The following is a 23,687-nucleotide window of genomic DNA, read 5'->3' on the forward strand; positions in this document are numbered from 1 at the left end:
AGAAATCTACTTATGCTTCTGCTTAGAAGGTAAGGGGAAATAATCTTGCTGTAATGGATGTGGAGCATCATAGCCTACTGCAAGGAAAGAAAAATTACAGTTAGAAAAAATTTACTTCTGACATCTAACCATCTTGTTTCAATGGCTGAACAGTTCCTTGGGTGTAAGGCTGAGAGGGAAGAACGTGAAGTTGTGAGGCTGCGTAAAGCTCCACCAATGCCTGGACCAGTGAAACCATGGCCTAGGGTTAGGAGGTACAAAGAACTGGGTTGTGCATTCATGTGTGTGTGTAGACACATGCAACTTAGCTGTCTGCCAGGCTTTCTGTGCCACTAAGAATCTAATCCTGATTGTGGTAAAGAGTTTGTACTAAGTACTTCAAAAAGCTATGGAGAATCAAATTCAGATCTTCTGCTACTTGCACAAGATATGAGGAACCAAATTAAGATTTTATTCCTGCTTTCCCTCCTATTAAGCAGTGTTATAGCAGTGCACTAGTCTACTGCCATGTGTGTATACTTTTTAGAAAACTATGGAGATCCATATTATGGAGGAAATTATTCTACAAAGGGTAATGGTCTGCTGGTTCCTTTTTCAATATTCCTTGCAGCAAATGCTTATTTAGCATAGCAGATATTTCCAAAGTTATTTCCCAGCTTTTACAGAGAACAAGTCCTAGTGAGGCAGTACCCATATCTATACATTTGAGGTAGAACCCCCCCCCCCCCCAAAAAAAAAAAAACAAACAAAAACAAAACCACAAACCAAAAACAAACAAAGCTAGGGCACCAAAAAACTAGCCAGGACCTTTTACTGATTTTTCAAAGAAGAAATGTTCTAAAAAAAACCTTTCAGTTGTAACAATTAAGGATAGGGTATGGATGCTAGTACAGTGATCTGTGTGCTTTTCATGTCTGCTGTAGTTATTTAGCTTGCAGAAAATGAGTTTTTCTAGAAGCTGAGAACTGACCAAGTAGCACTGGCTGCTGAAACCCAGCAGGGATTTCTGTAAGAGTTGGCTTTTTTTTTTTTTTTTAAAATGGTTATCAAGATGTAGTCCTGAAGCAATTAGGAGATCTCAGAGCAATTGAACTTCTGTTTCATAACTTTCCAACCTTCATCCTCATATACACCATTAAGGTTTCCCTTCCCTCCCCCAAGTATATGCCAGACTCTAGTTTACTTGATGTAGATGCCATGTTTTCTTAATTAAAAGGGATACATAATTTGCCATCTCCTGATGGGAGGTTAAGCACACTTAGATACAAATATACTCCACAGATAGTAGCTTTCTTCATTCAGCCTTGTAGGGGAACATTATTTCTAATATGAGCCTCCTTAAAAGTGTGTTGGGGAAGAGAGGAGGAACAACTTCACATTAATCAACCTCTGCTAGCAATGAAAGAAATCACCATAGTAGTACCAGGAAGAAACTTACTATGGCAGCAAGTGACAAGAGCTAGTGAGTAGATGGAATTGACATCAACTTAGTCAAACTTCAAGTTAACCTCCAACCCTTGCTGTAATATATATTTAAATACAGACTACATGTTGGCAAGTCCACCAGCTCTTAAATTTTGTGCTTAGCAGAAGGGATGAAATTCTAGATCCACTGTAAATCAATAGGAGTCTTGCTATTTTATTCGTTTTGACCAGGATCACTGGATGGTGGGTATTTTGGACCTGGTCCTACTCTCTTTATAGCAATGCCCCCAATTTCATGGCATCTACATGCAGGTTTGGGCTTGTTCATGCAGTAACTGCTGTTTAGATTTCATTCAGGTCTGAAAGCCAGATTCAAATATTTAGACCACTTAAAAACTGACCCATCAAATGTTAAGTCATGGGGAAGAAATGAAGCAGACATAAGGAGGTATAAATATAAATGTCCATATTGGTTTATTGTCTCTTGTATGCAAGAAATTTTTGTACAACTTACACAGCTTTAAAGTGTAACATGGTTAAGTATACAAAAAAAAAAGGAGCACATTCTTAGAAAATTATGCTAATAGCAAAAAACATGGGGAGGGAAGCAAAAACGATCTTCAATTCAGTGTGCAAACATTTTATAAAAATAGAAATACTAACGCTACAAGTAGCATTTCTGATAAATTATTTAAATAGCGTATCTATACAATTGTGATTAACTATTCCTATGGCAATGAGAAAATAATTTATATCACAAGCAATGGTATACAAGATGACAGAAAAAAGAAATATAAAACACAACATTAGAAACAGTATTTAACATTTTTCTTCCAATGCCATTTCCTTACTGGGAATATATTTTTCTGCAAAGAGTTTTTTTGATTATGTACAGCATTTAGATTTTTTTAGTACTACAGTAGCTTTAAAAAGTTTGCTATACATTTAAACTTTGCTTGATCCAAAAGGTTATCAGTCATACAACAATGAGGTAATATTTGTACATAAGAGTTTCACCTTGTTCATTTCTTTTCCTTTTTGGAAAGATTAAAAAAAAATTAAAGATACATATAGGTATAATCATTTTGCCTTTTATACCCAGAATGATCTTCCATTAACATACATCAAGCCCCTCCCTCACCCACAAGGGATTCCCAAAAGTCCCATGTAGGATGTGAAGCATTCCTACTTCTGCATTTGCACACTGCTAGTTAGAATGTGCGGTCTGCAAATTATATATAATAAAAAAAAAGGAGCTTCTTTGCATGGTTAGAGATTGTAGCCATTTGTGCTCCCAGTCTGCAACTTCCTTTGGGCAGGGATTCTGTTCTGTCTGGCACACTGACCAACGGTCAAGCACCATGTACATTTAACGGCACTAGATAAAAGGATGCTTTCCCCTCTCAAGCAGTAGACAGAGAGAAAGGAGCCAACAGCTGTTAAAAGCAGGTGTTGTTTCTTAAAGCAGCAGAATGGTAGGCTGCCAGACTGCCACCAACTACCAGGGGTGAAGGAAGGGGTAGGGGCAGGGACATAAGAAGTGCAGACTGAGAACAACATTCTATCCCCACCTGCTAGTCTTCTTGAAACCCACATTCTTTATGGGAAAGTTGCTCTTTGTAGCTAATACATTTCCATTTCCATCATCTTCTTCAAACCTGCCCCCTCCAACCCCACCAAACAAACAAAAAACAAACAGACAGACACCAAACACCACAACTCTAAACTAAAAATCTAGGTTCAGTATAGAACAGAGTTAATAAATAATCTGTATTTACAGTCATAAAGTCATGAAGACTAGTAACAATGATTATGTGGATAGTCTTGACGCATTATTTTCCTGCTTTATCAATAGTCTAAAGGTAAAATAAATATTTTACATTTTTTAAAAAATGTTTTATCTACAGGCCCCCCTCTGCCAAAAGTGAGGAGGTTTATTAAAAAAAAGTCAGTATCTTTCTCTCTTTAGAGAAGGAATGTTCTCATTTAATTGCTACTATCATTTTGTGCCTTTTTAACCATAAAAAAAAATTAACCCCCTCTTGCCCCCCACAAACAACAGATGTGTATACCTTGGAAGCCAGCACAAGTGCCAATTGAGTTGGTGGTGCTTTCTGGCACCTTCATATTCTTGTTACAACTGGAACAGAAAAAAAAAAAAGTACAAATATACACACTTAAAAAAACCCCAAAAAACAAAAATCAGGCAATGTCATGTAGTACATTACTTTTCATCAGATTCCAGTTGGGAATCCCAATTCTCACCACACTGGTGTGATCCAGTGTGCCTGTTTTCATTGCCCCCTCATTTCTTCAAATGGAAAAAACAAAAAACAAACCTCCACTAAGTTAAACAACTTATGTTTTATACTGTACAAATTAGCTAGCCAATACAGCTAGTTTACAATACAAGATCAAGGACAACATTTTTCACCTGAAAAACATGTTTAGGACAAAATATGTAACAGACCCTCCAAGCTACCTGGATTTAAACCCTGGGGAGCACTGTCCCCTTTTTAGGGGAGCAGGGCAATTTTTGCTCAAGAAGAGTCTACCCTCCCACCCCAAATCCCTTCCCTCACTACAAGGAAAGGTTTTATTTTATTTTAAAAGTAGTCCAAAGCACATCCAATGATGTTCTTCTTATGAAAATGCTACTTCATGGGACCTCCAGTTAGAGAGGCAGTGACACCGCACTGTGATGAACACCAGAACAAAATGTCTTTCCTACTGAAGTGTGTGCTTCTTAGAGGAAGACATTTCTCATTTATGAAAATGACACATTTCCTTTCATGTCAGCAGAGATCAAATACTGCGTTTGCTTTCACTTGCATTCGCTCAAAAGTACTCGAGGCAGGTCATGTGTTTTGAGTCCACATTTATGTAGGTATTAAAACAAACAAACAAACAAACAAACAAACAAACAAACAACATATGGTCCCAGGGTTCATAAAGATTAAATGGTTTCAGAAGGTGCAATACCAGCATTTTTAAATAGTCTTTAAAAGGCAACAGTCTCGCTATTACGGATCTGTGGAGAAAAAGAAGGGCAGGGGGGAATTAGACTCCATTAAGATATTTTGATATTGCTAATCAAATAACTACCAGTTAAATCTATAAAACTAAGTCTTTTCCTTTTGATAGCCATGCTTTTGAAATGGCAAAGAAAGAGATCAAATAATATAGTATAGGGCTAGATTTTCAGGTATGTATGCACACATCGGTCCCGATTCACAGGAGCTGTGCACATATTACGGACAGTACTTTCATGTGCTCATAGGTACCATTTTACTTAAGTTGAGATTCTGCATTTCACATTGGTGAGAAACTGACCAAGTGTTTTTAAAATATTTGTATCTACAGCTACAGGTAGTTAAAAAAATATTCTTAAAACATCATATCCTGCAATGGCAAAGGCTTTTAACATTTCACTTTAAAAGGGATGCTAAAAAAAAAAAAAAAAAAAAAAATCCCACAAAAACCAAAAAAACATAACTACAAAGTTTACTAAATGGATGCTTTCTAACTCCCATTTATTAAGACCCCAGAGTATAAATGCAATCATGAATATAAATCAAACCCCCCAAGTTAAAGTAACATTTAAAATTTTCTTTAATTTGAGAATTACCTGGGTGGTGGGAAATTTTAATATTTTCAGTATATTTAAGATGCTATGCCAACAAGATCTTATTCTTACCTCTGCATTCATATTTGAGATCCGAGAAGAACACCATTTCTTGTGAAAAGACAAATAATCCTAACCGACCACCAGCATAAGTTTTATCATAGATTGGTCCTGAATCAGCCATGATTTTCTTTCCTTCATACATTACAACTCTGCAAAGGGCATTAACAAAAGAATAAGAAAAAGTGTCAATTGCGATACCATCTTTAGAATGAGTTTAAATTTAACTAATGACAAAGAAAACAAAAACCACCACCAAACACTTTTCCCTCATTTCAAATATTAGAATGATACTTACCTAATGTAGCCAGTCTTTGGTCTATGGCTGAGACGCCATCTGTAGGCAGTAAAATCTTTCCAGCCTATGTGACGAGGGTCATGCCACAAAGTTCGCACCTATCAAATAAGAATAAGACTAATTAGCCAGAGACATTTGAATTTTTAAGTTAGTATTTTGACACCATGAGCCAAAGGCCTTAAAAATATAGTAGTCATACACCTCTACGTTCCAAAACTGGAGTCTCTTGAAACCCACTTTATTCAAATAATTAAGTGAGAACCTTTCTAGGATCGGAATAATTCCACTTAAGTTGGATGTGTATAACTGAATATCTCAACCTGGCTGTCAGAAACAATGAACTCTTTTTGCTTAGACAATGAACTGCCAGAGCATGCACTTCATGTGTTCCCTTCACTGAATGCAAGAGAAAATAAGTTAATACTAAAATTGCAAGTTTAGCAGTTTAAAAAAAATCCTTCCTATGCTGCTCACATATGTTCATGTATGTTTTAAGAATTGCTATGCTTGACCTTAGGTGTGGGAAAGACTGAGCCAAAAACTGCAGTTCTTACCTGTCCAGTAGTGTTTCCTGTGTGCCACAGAGCATTACGCAGGTGCTCTCCTGGACCCGTGGTGGAATTCACTACTTTGATAGAAAGACCAGAGTATCCCTGAGCTTTGGTTGGTGTTGAGTCCCAGTAGGACTGGGTGATTTGCTTCCACATCACTACATAGAAACGGCTGCTAGACTGATAACCAAATACAAAGCCAGCATAGTCATCATCCCTCTCAGTGTTGATGAAGAATGTGCCACTGAAATCTACAGCATTGAATTCATCAAAACCTGGGTGAAAAGTTAAAGGAAAGCAAGTTTGACCTTCTGCTTATTAGCATTATACAGGTCCTAGATGCTTAGACAAGTTACCAAATTTGGGAAAGGATCTAAAAATGCTCTACTTACCCACTGCAAGACCAGGATCACAGTTGACCGTCTGAACCAGTTCTTTACCCTGGTGACGAACAACCCAGTTGGGATCATTTTGGGATGTTCCCTTGGGATCAAGGGGAACCATCTGAAATCGTCGGAAATCAGTTTCACTGATATCAACATTTTCTGGACAAATGTCATCAATATCTGGCACATTATCCTGGTCAAAGTCATCTTTGCAAGCATCGCCACGACCATCACCTACAGAAAGGTTTAATATTGCATTAAAATCTGAAAAAGCAAGTATTGGCATAAATATTTGAGGAGGAAACAAATTAACAAGTCTTGCAACGATATGACGACAAAGTCTCATTTACAAGCTTTTGGCTGTGACAGGCATAACCACAAGGCAGAATTCATTTAAGCAGCCTACAAGAGGCAAGGATTTCTTAGGGCAATATCTTTTATTGGACCAACCATAGAGTTAGCCAACCATCGATTTAGCCAAGAAGCCTAGCAGGTCTTTAAAACAATGTTGTCATATCACAAAAAAGTTGCAGGTGAATCTAAAGATTCTGGCTACTGTAATGTATGCTAATCTCTTCCTCATCCTTATATATTTCTTGTAGCTAGGCATTTTTATAGGAAGATTTTATGCTAAATTCACAGGAGTAAGGAATACCATAAACATTAAACACAGCCTATATATATGCTCTCTCTTTAAAGAAGAATATTAAATAGGTCAAGGATTCAGAATTTATTTACAGCAATTTAAAAAAAAAAAGAATCTATGCATTTTAGACAAGCTATTTGGGTATTTACTATTTGATATTGTACTGGTTATCTTACCATCAGAGTCCACCTGGTCTGGGTTGGCAACCAATCTGCAGTTATCTTTGTCGTCAGGGATACCATCATTATCATCATCATGGTCACAGGCATCACCTTTGCCATCCTTGTCATGGTCAGCTTGATTGGCATTAGGTACATAGGGGCAGTTATCAAGGTTATTTTGATGGCCATCTTCATCTATGTCCTGGTTGCTGTCACATTTATCTCCTATGCGGTCAGAGTCTGTGTCTGCCTGGTAGGAAAGAAGGGCAGAAACAAAAGAACTTGAGGAACAAGCTTTTTTTTTTTTTTTAAATTATAAAAGATACACACACTCCACTTCTTCTACCACATGAGGATGACAACAAGAGTGGGACAAATAGGACTTCAAGGCTGGAATGAATTAGGATTTCTATTCACTTGCGGAACAAGGACTGTGGCAGGAGTGGGGAGCAGTAAGGTGTTAAAAATGATGATTCCTTAGTTAATACAAGAGCTTTTACCTTGTTTTGAGCTACTTCTCTTTAAAAAAAAAAAAAGTGCCTCTAGCTTAATTAACTGAATTTTTGGTAGCAGAATGTGGGCTCCAATCCCTCCCACATGGAGTACAGTTACCAATGAGCTGTTTCTGTTGCTAGTTTGTGCTACTTTACCATCCTTTATTCCTTCTGACTTGTAAAGATCTCACTTCTCTTCCCCTCCCTTTTGTGCCCACAGACTTCTAGATCCTCAAAGCACCATGCGAGATCAAGGCTATTAGTATCTAGCCTATCAAAACATTGTTTTATAGCTGTTGTTTTGTGTCCATGTTCTTAATCACAGAAAGAACATCCTGTCTGTATGTCTGTTAAGTAGTACTGAAAGAAGACAGTTGTTCCCTTAATGGTTAGCTAGAAGTTATTCTTCTCCTATGTGAAGTTTGTGTACAGCTTAGCATCTAGTTATTTACTCAGTTTCTGTATTATGGTCAAAGGGTCTCTGGGTTTTTCCTCCTTTTTTTGCCCCCAAAGGCTGCCTCAATAATTAGTCTACTGGTTTGTGAACTCCTCTCATGGTGTTGTAGGCACTTCATGTATCTTCTGAATGGCTACTGGTTCTTGAGGAAGATTTCCTCCTGTACCTCAAAATATTCTGCATCCTCAGAATGTTTACAGGTCAATAGTTGTACATTTGGTGGGAGAAAAATCCATGAAAGCTGTAGTGGGGGTGGGGAGAAACGGATTGCAAAATGGATCACTTAGCCACCTTGTCTCACCTGAAAAGCCCTGGGAAGGAATCAAACTTGTCCCTTGACACAAGTCATTTTATAAGCTTGATTCAAATCTTCACATGCAATACTAATTCACCCTACAGGTAGTCTTACACTGGATTCCATGGATTTGCAGCAACTGTTCTGACTACTCAAGCATTCCAGTTATGTCCCTGAAGCTATTAATCTTACTGCCTATTAAAGATAACTTCAGGCTTCGCTTGCTGCTGCCTTTGAAATGTTTAAGCAGCAGCAAATACAGTGGAACGGTCTTCCCTCTTATGATCAATACAAAGATATAAATCTTTACAAGTGTTAGAATATGCAGTTTTCTAAAAAGATGCAAAAGAAAAAACAGGCATCTAGACAAAGCATTGCCTTTGTCAATTTGCCAAAGAGCAATGTTGCCTTTAAAAGTCACTATAACCTTTGTCCTTAAGAAAGCAGCTTGTATTTATACAAAGCAAAATGCAATGTGCTATGACTCTCCAGTCCTGTCTATACTCTACCTCTTTTGCTAGCATACACTATGAATGTCAATGCCTGAAATATATTGTATAAGCTCAGGCAGAGAAGTCCACCACTGCTTTCCACTTTTCTCCTCCACTTTAAACATTTTGCATCCAAACTCCTTAACCTCAGTTCATGTCTTATTTGTAACTTATAGTTTCCTGGTTATTCTTACCTAGAATATCTGTATGGCCATACTTTACACTGTCTTGTGGGATCAAAAAGAGAATATATACACACTATTTAAAGAAGTGTTACCCTTGTTAACTTCATGCTGTTCTTTCAGGACTTGCTGCAATGGACAAAGTCCCAAGAGCCTCCCACTGGAAGTGCTCCAGAGAGACTCAGAGTTTGTGCAAAACACCTAAAAAAAAAATTTCCACTATTTTGCTTTTCAAAGAATAGCTCATAGCTGCATAAACTCTCAGTGACGTGTTATTGTTTGCTATGTGTCACTATAGTAGTGAACAGTTAAATACTATATTTTGCTATAGTTATTATTTTTAGACACTAGAGTATTAAAGTGTACCTGGTCTGGATTGTGTTCCATAGGACAGTTGTCACACTGATCTCCAACACCATCCAAATCTGTATCTCTCTGGTCTACATTGTAGACATATTGACAGTTGTCCCCTTCATTTAGAATGCCTAGACAGCAAATAAAGCATGTATAAAAAAAAAAATGTAAGTGGCATTAGAGGACTATAAAAGTGCAATAAGCTTGCTGTGGAAAGTAAAAAATGATAAGTCACAATACTTCTGGCCCTGCATACTATAATAACTTAAGAGATCCTGTTACAGCCCTGGGATAAAATACAGGACTTCATTACTTGTACCACTGGGTAGGGAATAAGATAAGGACTCAAGACTATTTACTTCAGAAACAGGTCCAAAAACCTTGAACTAAAAATAGTGGGAGGGTGGAAGTTTTTTTACTTTTAATTTACTGAAAGTCTCTTACCATCTCCATCAATATCCACAGCGCATGCATCACCTTCACCATTGTTATCGGTGTCTATCTGATCAGGGTTGTGGTTGTAGGGGCAATTGTCACAACGGTCACCAACATCATCCCTATCATAGTCATATTGCTGTGGGTTGTAAATAAATGGGCAATTGTCCTGCAAAAGGAGAAAGGCATGACACCACTATTAATAGGACTGAGGAGATTTATGTGCAAGTTGAAAGAAAATGCCCAAAAATTCAGTGGTTGAACTTACTACTTCAACTGACAAAAAAAAACCAAAACAAAAAAACAACCAAACAAACACAAACAAAAAACAAAACAAAAAACCCCACTCAGTTACAAGTTCACACACTCCTTCCCCCCTCCCCCCCAAAACAAACAAACAAACAAACAAACAAACCCCACTATACGTTCCAGGTTACAATGGCATCTGGGAGGGAAGAAGTGGAATAACAGAAAAATCATACATCCTATATCACACTGAAATTAGTCGAACTTTTTTGTTTGTATTTGTTTCCATTACATTCAGCACTGATGCAAATAAATGATCAAGATTGTAATTTCAGTTTGAAACTATTTGTTAGCATATCCTTTTGAACTGAGAACTGTAAAGCAGGAGAAGGAAAGTTACTAGTTACATCTCAAAATATCCTGTGGGGCTCCTGTTAAACTTATGGTCAGATGCTAGGAATTGGTTATTCAGTTGGGAGATAGTGAGGTGGAGACAGTAAGCTGCTATAAAAAGGCATTGAAGGCTTCTTGGTACCTCACCCTGTCATCTGGGATGTTATCATTATCATCATCACTGTCACAGGCATCACCAATTCCATCCTTATCGTAGTCTTCTTGGCCAGAGTTGGGAAGGTTGGGGCAGTTATCCTAGGAAGAAGGTGCAGAAGGTATAATCAATACATTCTTTGTTAGAAAAGAAGTTTTCCATCCCAATGTTGTTTTCTCACTAATCTTGTTACAATGAAACTAGTTCTTTAATTAAGGAGTGTAGTTAAGATTAAATGACTTGGGAGCCAGAGTGAAGGTAATTTTTTAAAAGCAAGTCTTGGTGCTTGTAAGAAAAGGTCTTTCCCTGTATTTCCATTGGTCTAGCAATGGAGTGGGGAGGGGGAGGAACTAAAGCTTTTCTTCATGAATGTTTAAGGGTGGCCAAGAATAAGCTCTTCCTAGCAGCTTGCACATGCTATTTTATGGTTATTGGAGAATTAACAATTCCTTTATGCTGCAGGGACGACTCAACCAAGTAGCATAATAGTAGGTTTGCCATTTATCTTGGCATTAAACACTGTTGCAGCATTGTCAGGAGATCCCCGAAGTTGGGAATATGTGCTTTTAGTTGCACTGTAGATAAGTTTAAATACCTGTAATTAGCTATGGGCCTGCTTTGGTCTCATAAGAGTTTGCCATTTAGCACATTCCTTAGTTATATACTACTGAAAGAATACATAGGGAAACAGGGAAGTTTACTTACTTTTTTGCAGTGGTAAGTGGCATTGGCAACACAGACAAGGTTTTCATTTGGCCATCCATCCAAGTCGGTATCTTCCCCACAGATAATGCCATTGCCAGCATAGCCAGGTTTACATTCACAGCGGTACATTGGGTCACTGAAGTGGCCAAGATAATTGCACTTGGCATTCTTGTTGCAGGTGTGAGTTCCATCTGTGCATGGATTACGTGGTTTACAGACCTAGAAGACCACATACAAGAGTAAAGTCAGATCCCCTGTATGTAGGTACGTATGTACCAGCAAGGTAAAAAAAACCCCAAAAAACACTTACAGCAATTTTATCCCAAATCTGTTAGGACCCAAGAGGAACCACACAGATCTTGTTGCCACTACCCAACCCCCATACTAAACTACTACCGAGACTGCAACCGTACATTTTTCTTGGTCGAACTTTTAGTCTTCAAAAGGGAACTGGGCAACCACAGCATTAAGTATTTACACTAAGTACTTCTTCATTTAGACCTTGTTAAAGTTTCAACTAAATGTCAACACAAATAGCTACTCTTCCCCCAAGTTTGAGACACCTTTTCATAACCTATTAAGATGGAGGCACTGCTTTAAAAAAAAAACAAAAAACAACAAACAAACAAAAAAACAAAGCAAGACAACCCCCCCCCCCAACCCCCACACTATTCAGTTGCGCTTATTAGTCCATCTCTTTTCAGATGAGTTTTAAGTTTCTCAAACTGCGAAAGCTGGATAAAAAGCTTACTTTTTGCCCTTCATGGACATGTTAAGCCTTTTTGGAAGTTGCTTTAGACTACAGAAGGTAGTTCTGAGGTTTGTTAAAACCAGGAAGGAGTTCTCATTTGCCATACCTGCTTGTTAGCTGTGGCATCCTCAATACTGCGGCCAAAAGGCTGTGTTCCAGTAAAACGTGGTGGGCAAGGCAGGCAGTTGTATCCAGGTTCAGTGTTCTCACACCTGTGCACTCCATTGAAGACAAAGCAGACATCAGGAACCTCTTGACACTGCAGAGTGAGAGATTACAACAGGGAGATGTTACTGAATTTTTAGAGTATCTGCATTAAAAAAAAAAAAAAGTTGTAGCCTCCTTACCTCATCGATATCTTTACAGTGAACACCATCTCCATGGTAACCAGTGGGGCAGGCACCACACTTCCAGGAGCCATCAGGAGAGCTGGTACATGTAGTTCCCGCAAAGCAGGGATTAGACAAACACCCATCTGAAACAAGATTAGGAAAAAAAGTGCTAACCTGTCAAATGTTTGATGTTTAACAACATATATACAATTCTAGGGTCTGTTTCTCAGAGGTTGAGGGTAGTATTTTACAATAGTAACAAAAAACCAAACAAACACCAAAACAAAACACAAAAAAAACCCACCCAAACAAAAAAACCCCATCCTCTTGGAGGCAACTTCATTTATCAGTAAAGCTAAAATTCTATATGGAAACCAATATTAGGTTGCCAAATTAAGAAGAGCCACTGCTTACCATTTGCATTTCTCAGCTACATGTAGGAGTTAGTGGCAAAGATTTGAGAATTGGAACTCCAGTAGTAAAACTAGGATCGGATCTAAAGATTTTCTAGGGCAGTGATGTTTAACTGAATTGGCCAGAGGGAAAAATCCAAGTAATGCCACTGAAATCAATGCAACTGAAAGTAGATTTACACTTCCTCCATTTTCCATATTGGAAAGATGCAGACAGCATAGGCCTCAGAACACTGTAATTTTAACTCTTCTAGCCTTAGGGCATTGTGCAGTAAAGTAGTACTAGCATACAGGTTTTTATATTTTTACTCACCAATTGGGCAGTCCTGTTTGTTGCATACCCGAGTCCCTGTGGGTTCACCTACACAATCCTTCCCGCCATACTGGGGCTCAGGGTTATTGCAAAGACGACTGTGTTTTTGAAGGCCTCCTCCACATGTGACTGTACAGGCATCCCATGGAGACCAGGGTCCCCAGTTTCCATTTACTATGGAGGGTGGTGGGGGCAAAGAAAGAAGGAAGGAGAAGAGGAAAAACACAAACCTCTTTAACATCCAGAGAACTGACTTTAAAATAAAAATCAAATAAAAAAAAAAAAAAAAAATCAAAAAAAAAAATCAGGAAGTTAAAATGCCAGCTTCTAACCCCTCTATGACTAGATTCTGATGCATCCATGTAAGATGCCATGGCATCCTGCCACTGGAACAATGTAGGCTAGAGTGTCAGCCTCAAGTAGCCAACTGAAAAGGTCACATCTTAAGTATTACCAAAAACGAAAATACTCGGGGCAAAAAAAAAAACAACAAAAATAAACAAACCCCAAAACTTGTTATTATTTTTACTTAACAGTTGATTTAAGTGATGACAGCTATCAGGAACAAGTTGCACTTCTAGCTCAACCATAAGCCTTGTGTCAAGTTATTTCATGGCCTTCATTTGAATGTACCTACTTGGACAAGGATCTTTCTGGCAGGACTTGGTTTCTCTTGCGTCACCCGCACAAGGTTTGCCATTCAACTGTGGAACTGGAGAGTTGCAGAGGCGGATTCTAGTGATCATGCCCATGCCACAAGTAACAGAACAAGATGACCAGGGTGACCAGTGGCTCCAACCACCATCCTGTTTAACTAAATAGGAGACATATCCGTTACTACAGGTACAACATTATAGTAGGAAAAGAGTCCTAGGAAATATGTCACAAGGAGCTAACAATCAATTCTAACAACAAACCTGCACTTTTTTTTTTTTTTTTTTTTTATGGTATCACAAGGAAATTGGGAAAAAAAAAAAAGTCAAATAGAACGTGTGTGGTCTTGCAAGATGCTGCATTTAATTCAGTCCATAATGAGTCAGTAAACATACATTCTGTTTTCTCCACTTTCTGCCTGACCCTCAATATTTCAATTCTTATACCATTTCTAAGTAGCTTGGTATATTAACCTAACTTGTTAGTGTAATAGACTATAGAAGCCAAAGGCTAACACAGGTTAAGTTTATATTTAAAAAGCAAAACACCAAAAACCCCCCAAAAACAGAGTCTTTGACTCTTAAAACACTTACATCTCTTATCACACTCCTGGAGGTGGCAGGTCCGAGTCTGTACAGAGGAACCTTCACAGCGGTTATTGAGACTATCACAAGAGCGGCCCCTCTGCTGAATTCCATTTCCACAGGTCACAGAGCATGAAGTCCATTCAGACCAAGGAGACCAACCGTCATCTGCATAGTCACTAGCTGGAAAGGAGCACATCTGTATTTAAAATCTTGAAGAAACTGATGCTTACATTATTTCCTCCATCACCCCCTTTAAGATGCTTAAAAAACAAGCAAGTTGTATAAGAACTTTCTAGGTTCAGATCCTAGTCAAGCAATAGCTGCAATATTTCAAAATTAAATGCCCTTACAGCTTGCACTCTATTTTGTTTGGTTTTTTTTTTTTTTAAGTTCATAGATACATTAGTGTTATTCTTTGTTCACAGTTCAGTTACTGAAGACTTGTTTGGGACCTAGACAGTGGAGTTGTGGGCGTTTCATCATTAGAATCTTCTTATAATTTATAAGATCTGTATTATATGCATCGAGAAGAGATCTTATCAGAAAAACCAATTAAAAAGCACTGTTTCTTTGGGAGATGTTTTTTAATGCACTTTGTGGGGAGACAGTATTATTCCGTTTTAAAATTAAAATCATATCAAATTTTCTCCAGGAACCAGTTTGGGACAATGTAAACAAGGTTTAGTTCATCGTTCTATAATTACAAACAAGAAAAAGTTATGATTACTTTACTTTGAAAGTTGTCCACTGAAAATCCAAGTGATTTAGAGAGAATTTATGTTCTAATAGTTTCAGAATGCTCCAGTTTTAGTATAGAGTACATCAGACTAGATTTATTTAAAAATTTCTCCCCAGTGGCCTATACTGCAAATCCACTTGTGTTATGTTTTTTTGGATGATTGCCATTAGGGTGCATCTACATATGTGCTTTAATGTGCATTAGCCCATTTTCATGTACATTAAAGTGTCATAAAATACATGTGCTTGCAAATGCACACGAAAATAGGCTAATACACCTTTTCCAGTACCTCACAATGGAGGTACTAGAGTTAATGCGCATTACCTAAAGCGCATTAATGAACATGTAGACACACCTCAAGAGACATTCAGAAGTAGCTTGCTGCATGTGTAAACATTTCACCCATCACTCCTTTGATTATAGACATTCGGTAAATTCTATGCCTAGTCTACCTGGAGTGTCCTCATGTTTCTAGGAGGACAGAGGTCATAACTTTGAGAAATGGCTATTACTATTTAGTAGAGCAAAATTCTGAACTACAGCCTATTTAGAAGAGGTCAGCATAATCATTTGAGAGAGTCTCAGTCAACAGTTAATCATAAGCAGTGCAAGGCTAATGGTACTTCTATGGTATTATCCTATAACTGGATTATAGTATCTAGAATGCTTTTCAGAACAGTAGGCCTAGTAAAATGGGACTAATGGAACACATTATACAGAAGTGTTAGCCATTTTTAAGTACTTACGCCAGCATCGTGGACAGCACTCTCCATCAGGAACAGTGGCATTGGAACAAGGCATGAGAGGGCATGACACTTTCCGGCATATGGTGGCAGAGTTCTACAAATAAGAATTAAGCAAATTAAAAAAAATAAAAAATAAAATATATATTTAAACTGGGAATTCTGAAATTTTAGCTGAAGAATGCAAGAGAGACTCATTGGCAACACTTCAAAAAGATTTGATGTTAAGTATAGTACATGGCTTCTTGTGGCTTAGTGCTAATACAATAGCAGTATTTGTTCAGTCACTTGTAACCGAGTTCTCCCCAAGTTATTCTTCAATTATTTTTCAGTCAAGGGTGAAAGTGGTTAACTTATACAAAGCCACAACAAGGGAAACTGCCAAATGTACGAGTCAAACTTTATGGTAAAGTCAGACTTTAAAAAGAGAGAATGAACAAAGATTTAAGGTTTCTTGATTGTTTATCTGAATTTAAACCTAGTTATATGGGTAAAAGATAAAAGCAAGGTTAGTGGAGTTGGCTCACCCCCCCCCCCCAATCCATAAGTTATACTTTGATGCCCTTGATTTTTGAGCCAAGAGACAAAACAAGAACATATACCTCATCTGAATGAGAACCAAAATGCAGTGTTCATTTTTGACAGTTTTGTTTCTTAGAAGGACAATAGCAACAGCTGAGTCATAGGAATAGACTGGCTATTACAGGCATTTTCCCCCCCACTGTTTTCAAGTACAGTAATTTTCACATGTAGAAGGGTGGGGAGGATTATAATACCATTAACAGGATACAAGTTGGAAGCTTGTAAAGATCTACAAAACAAAAACAAAAAATCCACCTTCTTCTTATTCAATATAGATCCTTGCCCAAAGCCAAGTATTGCACAGCTACAAATAAATATCCATATACTTTTAATACTTAGCCTGTGCTTTCCAAATTTAAGTAGAAGAGACTTGATGTGGTGGATCTGTACCCCAAAAATAAATTAAGCCAAGTGTATAAATAAGATTGAGGAAGATCATACAAGGAGCTTCAAAGACAAGTGTGAAAAGTTACATTTAGCGTAACTTACAACACTCCACTGGAACAGGGCATGATGCTTCCCGTGTCATATGCTTAACTGCTACTCCTTGCAGGCCTCAAAAAAGTCAAACTGAATTGCATTAGTTTTTTTTGTTTGTTTGTTTGTTTTGTTTTTCCTCCGGGGTGGGGGGGGGGGGGGCTGTTAAAGAGTCAGACTTTTCTTTCAATACATCTGGTTTTCATATAAAATAGAAAAGATGCTTGCCTATCAAGTGAGAAAACAGTGCATTTTGGAGGACAGAATTTGGAACCAGAGTATTTCAAAGGAAGGAAGCATGGCAGCTGCTATTAAAAAAAAAAAAAAAATATTGTTCTGTGTAAATATACAGGCGTTTCCCGGATTACTAAAATAGATATGGTAGTGTACCACTGCATCAGTTTGGTATATTAGCATACTCCACTTCTCAAAATGCTTCTTTAGAATCGGCATATGAAAGCCGCATTTATAGCGCAAGCGAATACATTACTGGTTTTGGATGAAGCGAGTCTATTTTGGACTATGATTCACTTTTACACGATGAATGTCATTTAGGCAGATGTTGCCAATGCCAAAGCATACCGAGACTATGAATTTTAGAAGTCTTTACCTGGCAAGTACATTCAGTGCAGCTGTCAATAGTCCACTCTTCTTTATTTTTGTGCAGAATTCCATTGTGAATGCACACTCCAGGAGTGATCTGGGCTACTTTGGCAATGAATTCATTTTCTTCAGTCTTAATGAAAAAAAGGAGACCGAGACTAGGGACAGAAGTTACACATACGGCACATTTACACTAAGTGTTTGCTGCAGAGTTGACTAATTAGCCCTGCAATAAAAAATGTCTCATATCTACATGTGCAGTGCTATTAGGCAGGAATAAACTAAATCAATTCTGCAGCAGTAAAAGCAAGTACTATCCTGCTGTGGCTGGAGTTTTTTTTTCCCCTTCGCAGCAACACATGTTTAGATGGAGGGGTTGGCTGAGGCACACATGTGCTTCAGTGTGGGGACTGCCCGCTAGCTAGCCCTGCACTGGAACACCCTTGTGCCACAGCCAACCCTTCTGCAGCATGTTGAGCTAGGTTGGAGCAGCCCCAGGCTGGCAGCCTGACTGCTTCATGGGTGCCACATTTCACATGCGTGCCTGGAAGCACAGCACGTTGAGCTGGGCTGGAGCAGCCCTGGCTGGCAGGGGGCCCAGGGAGTCAGTCAGGCTGCCAGCCTGAGGCTGCTCCAACCCAGCTCAACGTGCTGTGCTTCCAGGCACGCACATAAAATGTGGCACCCTTGAAGCAATAAAAGCTTTTGCTTTGACTTAACTGCACATCATGATGTGCCCATAAACCAGTATGGGTGTTTGTAAACCAGTTCAAATCTGTAAACACAAAAGAAGTTCAGTGCACACACACAGATTGCTTTCAAAGTGTCTGAAACCGGTTTAAGATAAACTTGGATGGATGTAGTAGACTTAAACTGATTTAGGTTAAAAATCAGTTTATTGAACTTCTGTCCCAGATCTCCTCCAGATTCAAGTTAACTCACAGTCCTTAGGCATCCTACGATGCTTTGTACTCCCCCCCCCCCGAGAACCCCTCCCCACCTCCTCACAGGGTGGGTGAGCTAGCCTTTGCCCAAGCTCTCCTCCAGCCAAGCAGGGAGGCATGCTCTAGCACCCCCCCCAGCTTCTGGCCTGGGCCACTGCAGGCAGGCAGCTACATTTCCTGAATCAAGATCTGTTCACTTAATCAGTTCAATCTATGCAGCTTAGACTAACTTGCAAAGACTGAATTTCATAGACATTAGGGCTGGAAGGGACCTCGGAAGATCATCGAGTCCAGCCCCCTGCCCAAAGGGCAGGAAGTCAGCTGGGGTCATAGGATCCCAGCAAGATAAGCATCCAGTTTGCTCTTGAAGGTGTTCAATGTAGGCACTTGAACCACCTCCGGTGGCAGGCTGTTCCAGACCTTGGGGGCTCGGACAGTAAAGAAATTCTTCCTTATGTCCAGCCTGAAACTGTCTTGTCATAGTTTATTGATTTGGTCTTGGGCTTTTTGACTACCTGTACTTGGCCTAGGGGTGCTGTCTGTGCTAAGTTTTACTTTCAGCTTCACTAGATGTGTTGGGGGGGGGGGAGGGGGGGGAAGAGAAGAGGAGATTATTGTTCATTCGAGCCTTATAAGTCATAATTTCACTTGCTAAACCCTACTTTCTGGAAATGGTTGTGAATGCAGTTGGCACTTACCACTTTGCGCACTCTGTCTTGAAGAGTTGTAACCATGGACCGTAATCCTTGCAATTCCACAAACATATTTGTGAGTTCATCACAGGAAAAGCCACAGATGGCCTGGATGTCCTTTGTTTTGTGGCCAATATAGTTGGTACGTATAGCTGGACTGGAGCCGTTGATTGGATTGTCCAATGTAATGATAGCACTGGTGGCTAAAATAATAATAATATTAAATATACACATGACACAGACAGTGAAAAATGCATCTATATTGTCTGAAGGATGCCTACTACTTGCTAACACAACTGTGTCTCCAGTTCATTTGTGTGTTTACAGGAAATGAATTTTTTTTTTTTTTTTTTAAAATGCAATTCTAGTTTGCATTTCAACCCACATTTAAATTCTAGTCTCAGTTCATCTTGCTATCATACTGAAGGATCCTATTCTCAATAGGGCAGTGGATTCACACAGTTGTATACTTACAGCTTGAACAACCTTTATTCCTCAGGATGGCTTCCAGGGTTGTTCCAAAGACAAAACGCACATTCTGCAGTGCTCCCTGTGTGGAGAAGAAGAACTATAGCTTTTTTTTTTTTTTTTTTAAACCCACTCCTTCCTGTAAAGAGATGTGCATGTTTGAGGAAAGCAGCAATTATGTCAACATTTTACTTGTAGTGATCAGATGTTAATAAGTTAGTTGGAAGTTGACCAGAAATATACTGACATAAGCCATACTTCTGGGGGAAAAAAAAGCCTCAGAGTCAGAAAAAAAATGTAACTCTTGACAAATGATGTCCTCTTCTCCTTTCTTATATTTCTGGGGTTTGAGCATTCATATACTTAAATTGGTTAGTCGGCTATGTATTTTTTCCAGAAACTTCAAGCACTTGATTTGCCTTAGGAGGCTGACCTCTAAGACAGCTTAGCATGTAAGTACTCAACTAGATTTGGAAACTTAGTGGACAACTTATTGCACAAGCTCTAAGTGGCTGCATGCCTTCCATTCTCTTTGGCAGGCTTCTGTATGAGCTAAGGTTGATTGCATGGCTATTATGCTTTTAAGAAACCCCCTTTTGGGGAGGAGGACCATGCTGATGACTGACACATGGCAGAAGAAATCTTACCTGGAAGTTGTCATTGACTCCCCCCTTGGCAACACGGAGCCTGGCACTGCTAGCCAGGTCTCGGGTGAAAATGTTCTGAATGGGAAAGTCCAGCTCAGCATTCTCCATCTTCTCACACCCTACATAGAGCTGGGCACGGTCCTCCTGCACAAACAGGGTGATATTCTTCCAGTGCCCATCAGCCAGCATGACATCCTCCACCGACACGACCTGCTGCTTGCCATTGCCCGACAGGCTCAGGTCCAGGGTGTCTGCCTTGCCATTGGATACCAGGTTGAAGATATGGCCAGAGCCATCCTTGCGCTCCACAGCCAGCAGTGCACCACGGCTCTTCTTGGGCTGCCGGAGATTGGCCAGCAGAATAAAGCCCTTCTCAGCGTAGATGGCATCCAGCAGGTCTTGGAACTTGTCATCAGAGACAGCAGGAATGCGGCTGGCATCCTCAATGCGGTAGGCAGGGCTGGAGATCTCAGCTCCCTTCACCAGATACACCCCTAGTGCCCGGCGCCCAGGTGCCTTACGAGTGATGCCAATGAGCTCAAAGAGGTCAAACACGCTATTATCATCTCCCCCGGACTCTGCAGAGAAACCAGGGCAAATACCATAAGTAAGGTGCCAACCAGCAGTGGGAGGAATCTGAAGCAATTGAATGCTGCAAAGCCAGCACAGTCCTATGACACATACAGTATCTGTAAAAAAAAGGGGGGGGGGTGGGAAATTGAGCAGTGGGCATTGCAAAAGAAGAGAATCTTAAGTTCAGCCCATCATGGGAAATGGGTGAGGAGGAAGCAGAGGGCAGGAATAACACTGGATTTCGGTCTCACAAAACAAGCTACTGTGCCAAAAGGGCACTTTTAGGGGTGCTGGTAGTACAGGAATGTCACTGAAACATTGATTAATGCATGAAGGACAGTGCAGTTCTTCAGCGGGCTCTAACAGAGGGGAAGTGCCCAGAGTGCCCACACCTGCCAGAGCCCGTTCTAGACTGCAAGAGAAGGAGATCTCCCTCATCCAGCACAGCCATCCCAACAGCTATAGAGACTCGCTTCATAGAATTCCCTACAGCCAGCACTGGGACATCAGGCACCGTAGGGCTTGACAGATTGTTTGCTTTAAAGCTACCTCCTCAGCTACATCCCCACCCCCCAAATGATGTGGGAAGGTGGATAAGCCACAAGCTACTTTGAAGTTCATGAGGGCTCAATACTTTCTTGTCTGAAGGTTACAAGTTCTGGGAAGCGGGGGTTTCGCTGTTCCTAATTTGGATATTCCTCAGGTTAAACATTTTTGCAGTCAAGAGATTTCCTTTCATCCCTTCAAAGCCAGCACAAGAGATCCCACAAAGCTTGTTAAAAAAAAACAAACAAACAAACAAAAATCCCTGCCTGCTACTATCCACTAAGTGCCAGATGCAGAATCGTGCCAGTGCTCTTACCGACAATCCGGTTGGCCTCACAGATGCCCAGCGCGAGAAGGAGCACGAGTCCGCCGGACACCCCCATGGCAGAGCGCAGGGTCTCCAACCCACCTTGGAGAGAGCAGAAAGGGGAGAGTCACGGGGCCGTCCGTCCTCACACCGGAGAAGGGGGCAGGTGCGGGGGCGCACGGGACGCACAAGACACTGGAAAGCTCCAAGCCGTCCAGAGAGGGGATGCCCAACAGCACCCGCGTACACAGCACACGTACGGGCTGACATCCTTCCCCTTTGCCTCGGTTTTCTCGCCTCAGGCACGACCCGGGCTCCCGTTGCTGAGCACTCACCTTCAAACGGGAGAAAGAAGAGGCGAAAAGATCCCAGAAGCAGCGCAGCTCCCGCCGCCTCCCAGCTGCGCTGCAGCTCGCTCCTTCCTGCCTGCCCGCCGCCGCGGCACTGATGGGTCCCGGCGCCGCGCTGGCCTTTAAGGGGTCGCTCGCATTCCTGAGGGCCCCGCGGGCCAATCAGCGGCGGGCGGGCAGGAAACAGGCCGGGCCGGGCCTGCCCGGGCCGAGGTGACCTCACGGCGCGGGAGTTGCGGGGCGCGCCAGCAGCAGCACCGGACACCCGGGAAAGGCAGCGGGGGGCGGGGCGGGCCGGGGGCGACGGCCCGCCCTTAGGAGGATGCCGCCGGCCCCGCTCCGCCGGGGCTGCCCAGCGCCTCGGCCAGCGGGCTCCCGCCCTGGGCGTCAAGCGCTACTGAGGCGGGGCAGTCCCCGGCCCGCGCCTGCCTGGCGGGATCCTTGCGGCCTGCCGCAGGCCGCCGCCGGGGGGCGCCCCGAGAGCTCGCATAGGCATCAGCATGGCCCGGTCCGGCCCGGCCCGGTCCGGCCCGGCGGGGGAGAGGGAACGGGTGTTTTTCCCTTTTATAGCAAATCCCGGAGCGGCGCTCAGCTCCCGCCCGCCTGGCCTCGCTGCAAGTCTCGCCGTGGTCCCCGTGCCCCGGGGCTGCTGTGAGGGCTGTGCTCGGGCTGTCGGCTCGCCCCGGCCGGGCCGGGCCGGGCCCCCCGCGGGCTGCAGCCGCCCGGATGGATCCCAGCCGTGCGTGCGGGGACCGGGGGCGCCTCAGTCATCCTGCCTCCTGCCCAGAGGCGCGGGGCGGCGGCTTCCCCCGAGGTGCTCCGCGCTGAAGGGCACCTGCCCTGCCGCAGCCCCCAGCCGGAGCGGCTGCACTAGTGCCAAACAGCCCTCAGGGAGCGCGCTGGAGAGACGTCGAGGCAGAAGGGCTAGGATCCAGCGTGACCTACGCCTCTGGTCCTCAACCGTTTCATACCAGGACCCACCCCGGCCAGTTCTGACCCAGTGCCCCTCACTTCTGCCCCGCTGCCCCCCACCTCCAGGCCCCAGCTCCCCTGACTGCCAGCCTGCAGGGGAAGAGCCCTGGTCTCCTGCATTTTTTCTCCTTCAAAGGAGAATCCATTTTTCAAGTTTGTGACCCTTTCATATATTCTTGGGACCCACTTTTGGGGCACGACCCATGGGTTGAGAAACGCTGCCCTAGATAAATTGGAGTGGGGCCAAAAGACATCTCATGAGGTTCAACAGGGACAAGTGCAAAGTCCTGCACTGAGGTGCTGGACTCGCCGTCCTTGGAGGTTTTTAAGACCCCACTAGAGGAAGCCTTGGCTGGGATGATGTAGTGGGGATTGTGCTGCTCTGAGCAGGGGGGGTGGACTAGAGACCTTCTGAGGTCCCTTCCCACCCTAGTTTTCTATTTCTTTGATTCTGTGATACTTGTCCACCGTATGCAGGATGGGGCCAGCAGACATGAACAGCTGAGCTTCAGCAGATCTAGGCTTGGGAGAAGCGGGGTGCAGGCGCTGAGGCGCATCATCCCATACACCAGCAGGGAGCTTTCTGCAGCTAACAGGAAATGAGATGTACTGGGGGCCTAGGCCTGGGTGATACCA

At 41.8% G+C, this 23,687-nt stretch overlaps 2 protein-coding genes across 2 annotated transcripts in view; one reads left to right on the forward strand and one right to left on the reverse strand.

Moving 5' to 3' along the window:
• FSIP1 (fibrous sheath interacting protein 1) overlaps window positions 1-23,687 on the forward strand; it is a 255,856-nt gene that overhangs the window by 191,351 nt on the left and 40,818 nt on the right. The gene's annotated exons all lie outside the window — the stretch shown is intronic.
• On the reverse strand, window positions 1,877-22,300 carry THBS1 (thrombospondin 1). The gene is made up of 22 exons (XM_014595463.3): window positions 22,065-22,300; window positions 21,739-21,831; window positions 20,304-20,881; window positions 19,663-19,738; window positions 19,195-19,391; window positions 17,560-17,685; window positions 15,894-15,987; window positions 14,415-14,588; window positions 13,805-13,981; window positions 13,168-13,341; window positions 12,457-12,584; window positions 12,216-12,368; window positions 11,359-11,577; window positions 10,647-10,754; window positions 9,870-10,029; window positions 9,438-9,556; window positions 7,168-7,402; window positions 6,352-6,579; window positions 5,963-6,234; window positions 5,409-5,506; window positions 5,123-5,262; window positions 1,877-4,456 (listed from the first exon to the last, which is right to left on the reverse strand). The coding sequence occupies exons 2-22, from the start codon at window positions 21,803-21,805 to the stop codon at window positions 4,449-4,451; spliced, it is 3,531 nt and encodes a 1,176-aa protein (XP_014450949.1). The 5' UTR covers window positions 21,806-21,831; window positions 22,065-22,300; the 3' UTR covers window positions 1,877-4,448.

The sequence above is a fragment of the Alligator mississippiensis genome, chromosome 2 (genome assembly GCF_030867095.1).
Source record: "Alligator mississippiensis isolate rAllMis1 chromosome 2, rAllMis1, whole genome shotgun sequence".
Taxonomy (NCBI): Eukaryota; Metazoa; Chordata; order Crocodylia; family Alligatoridae; genus Alligator; species Alligator mississippiensis.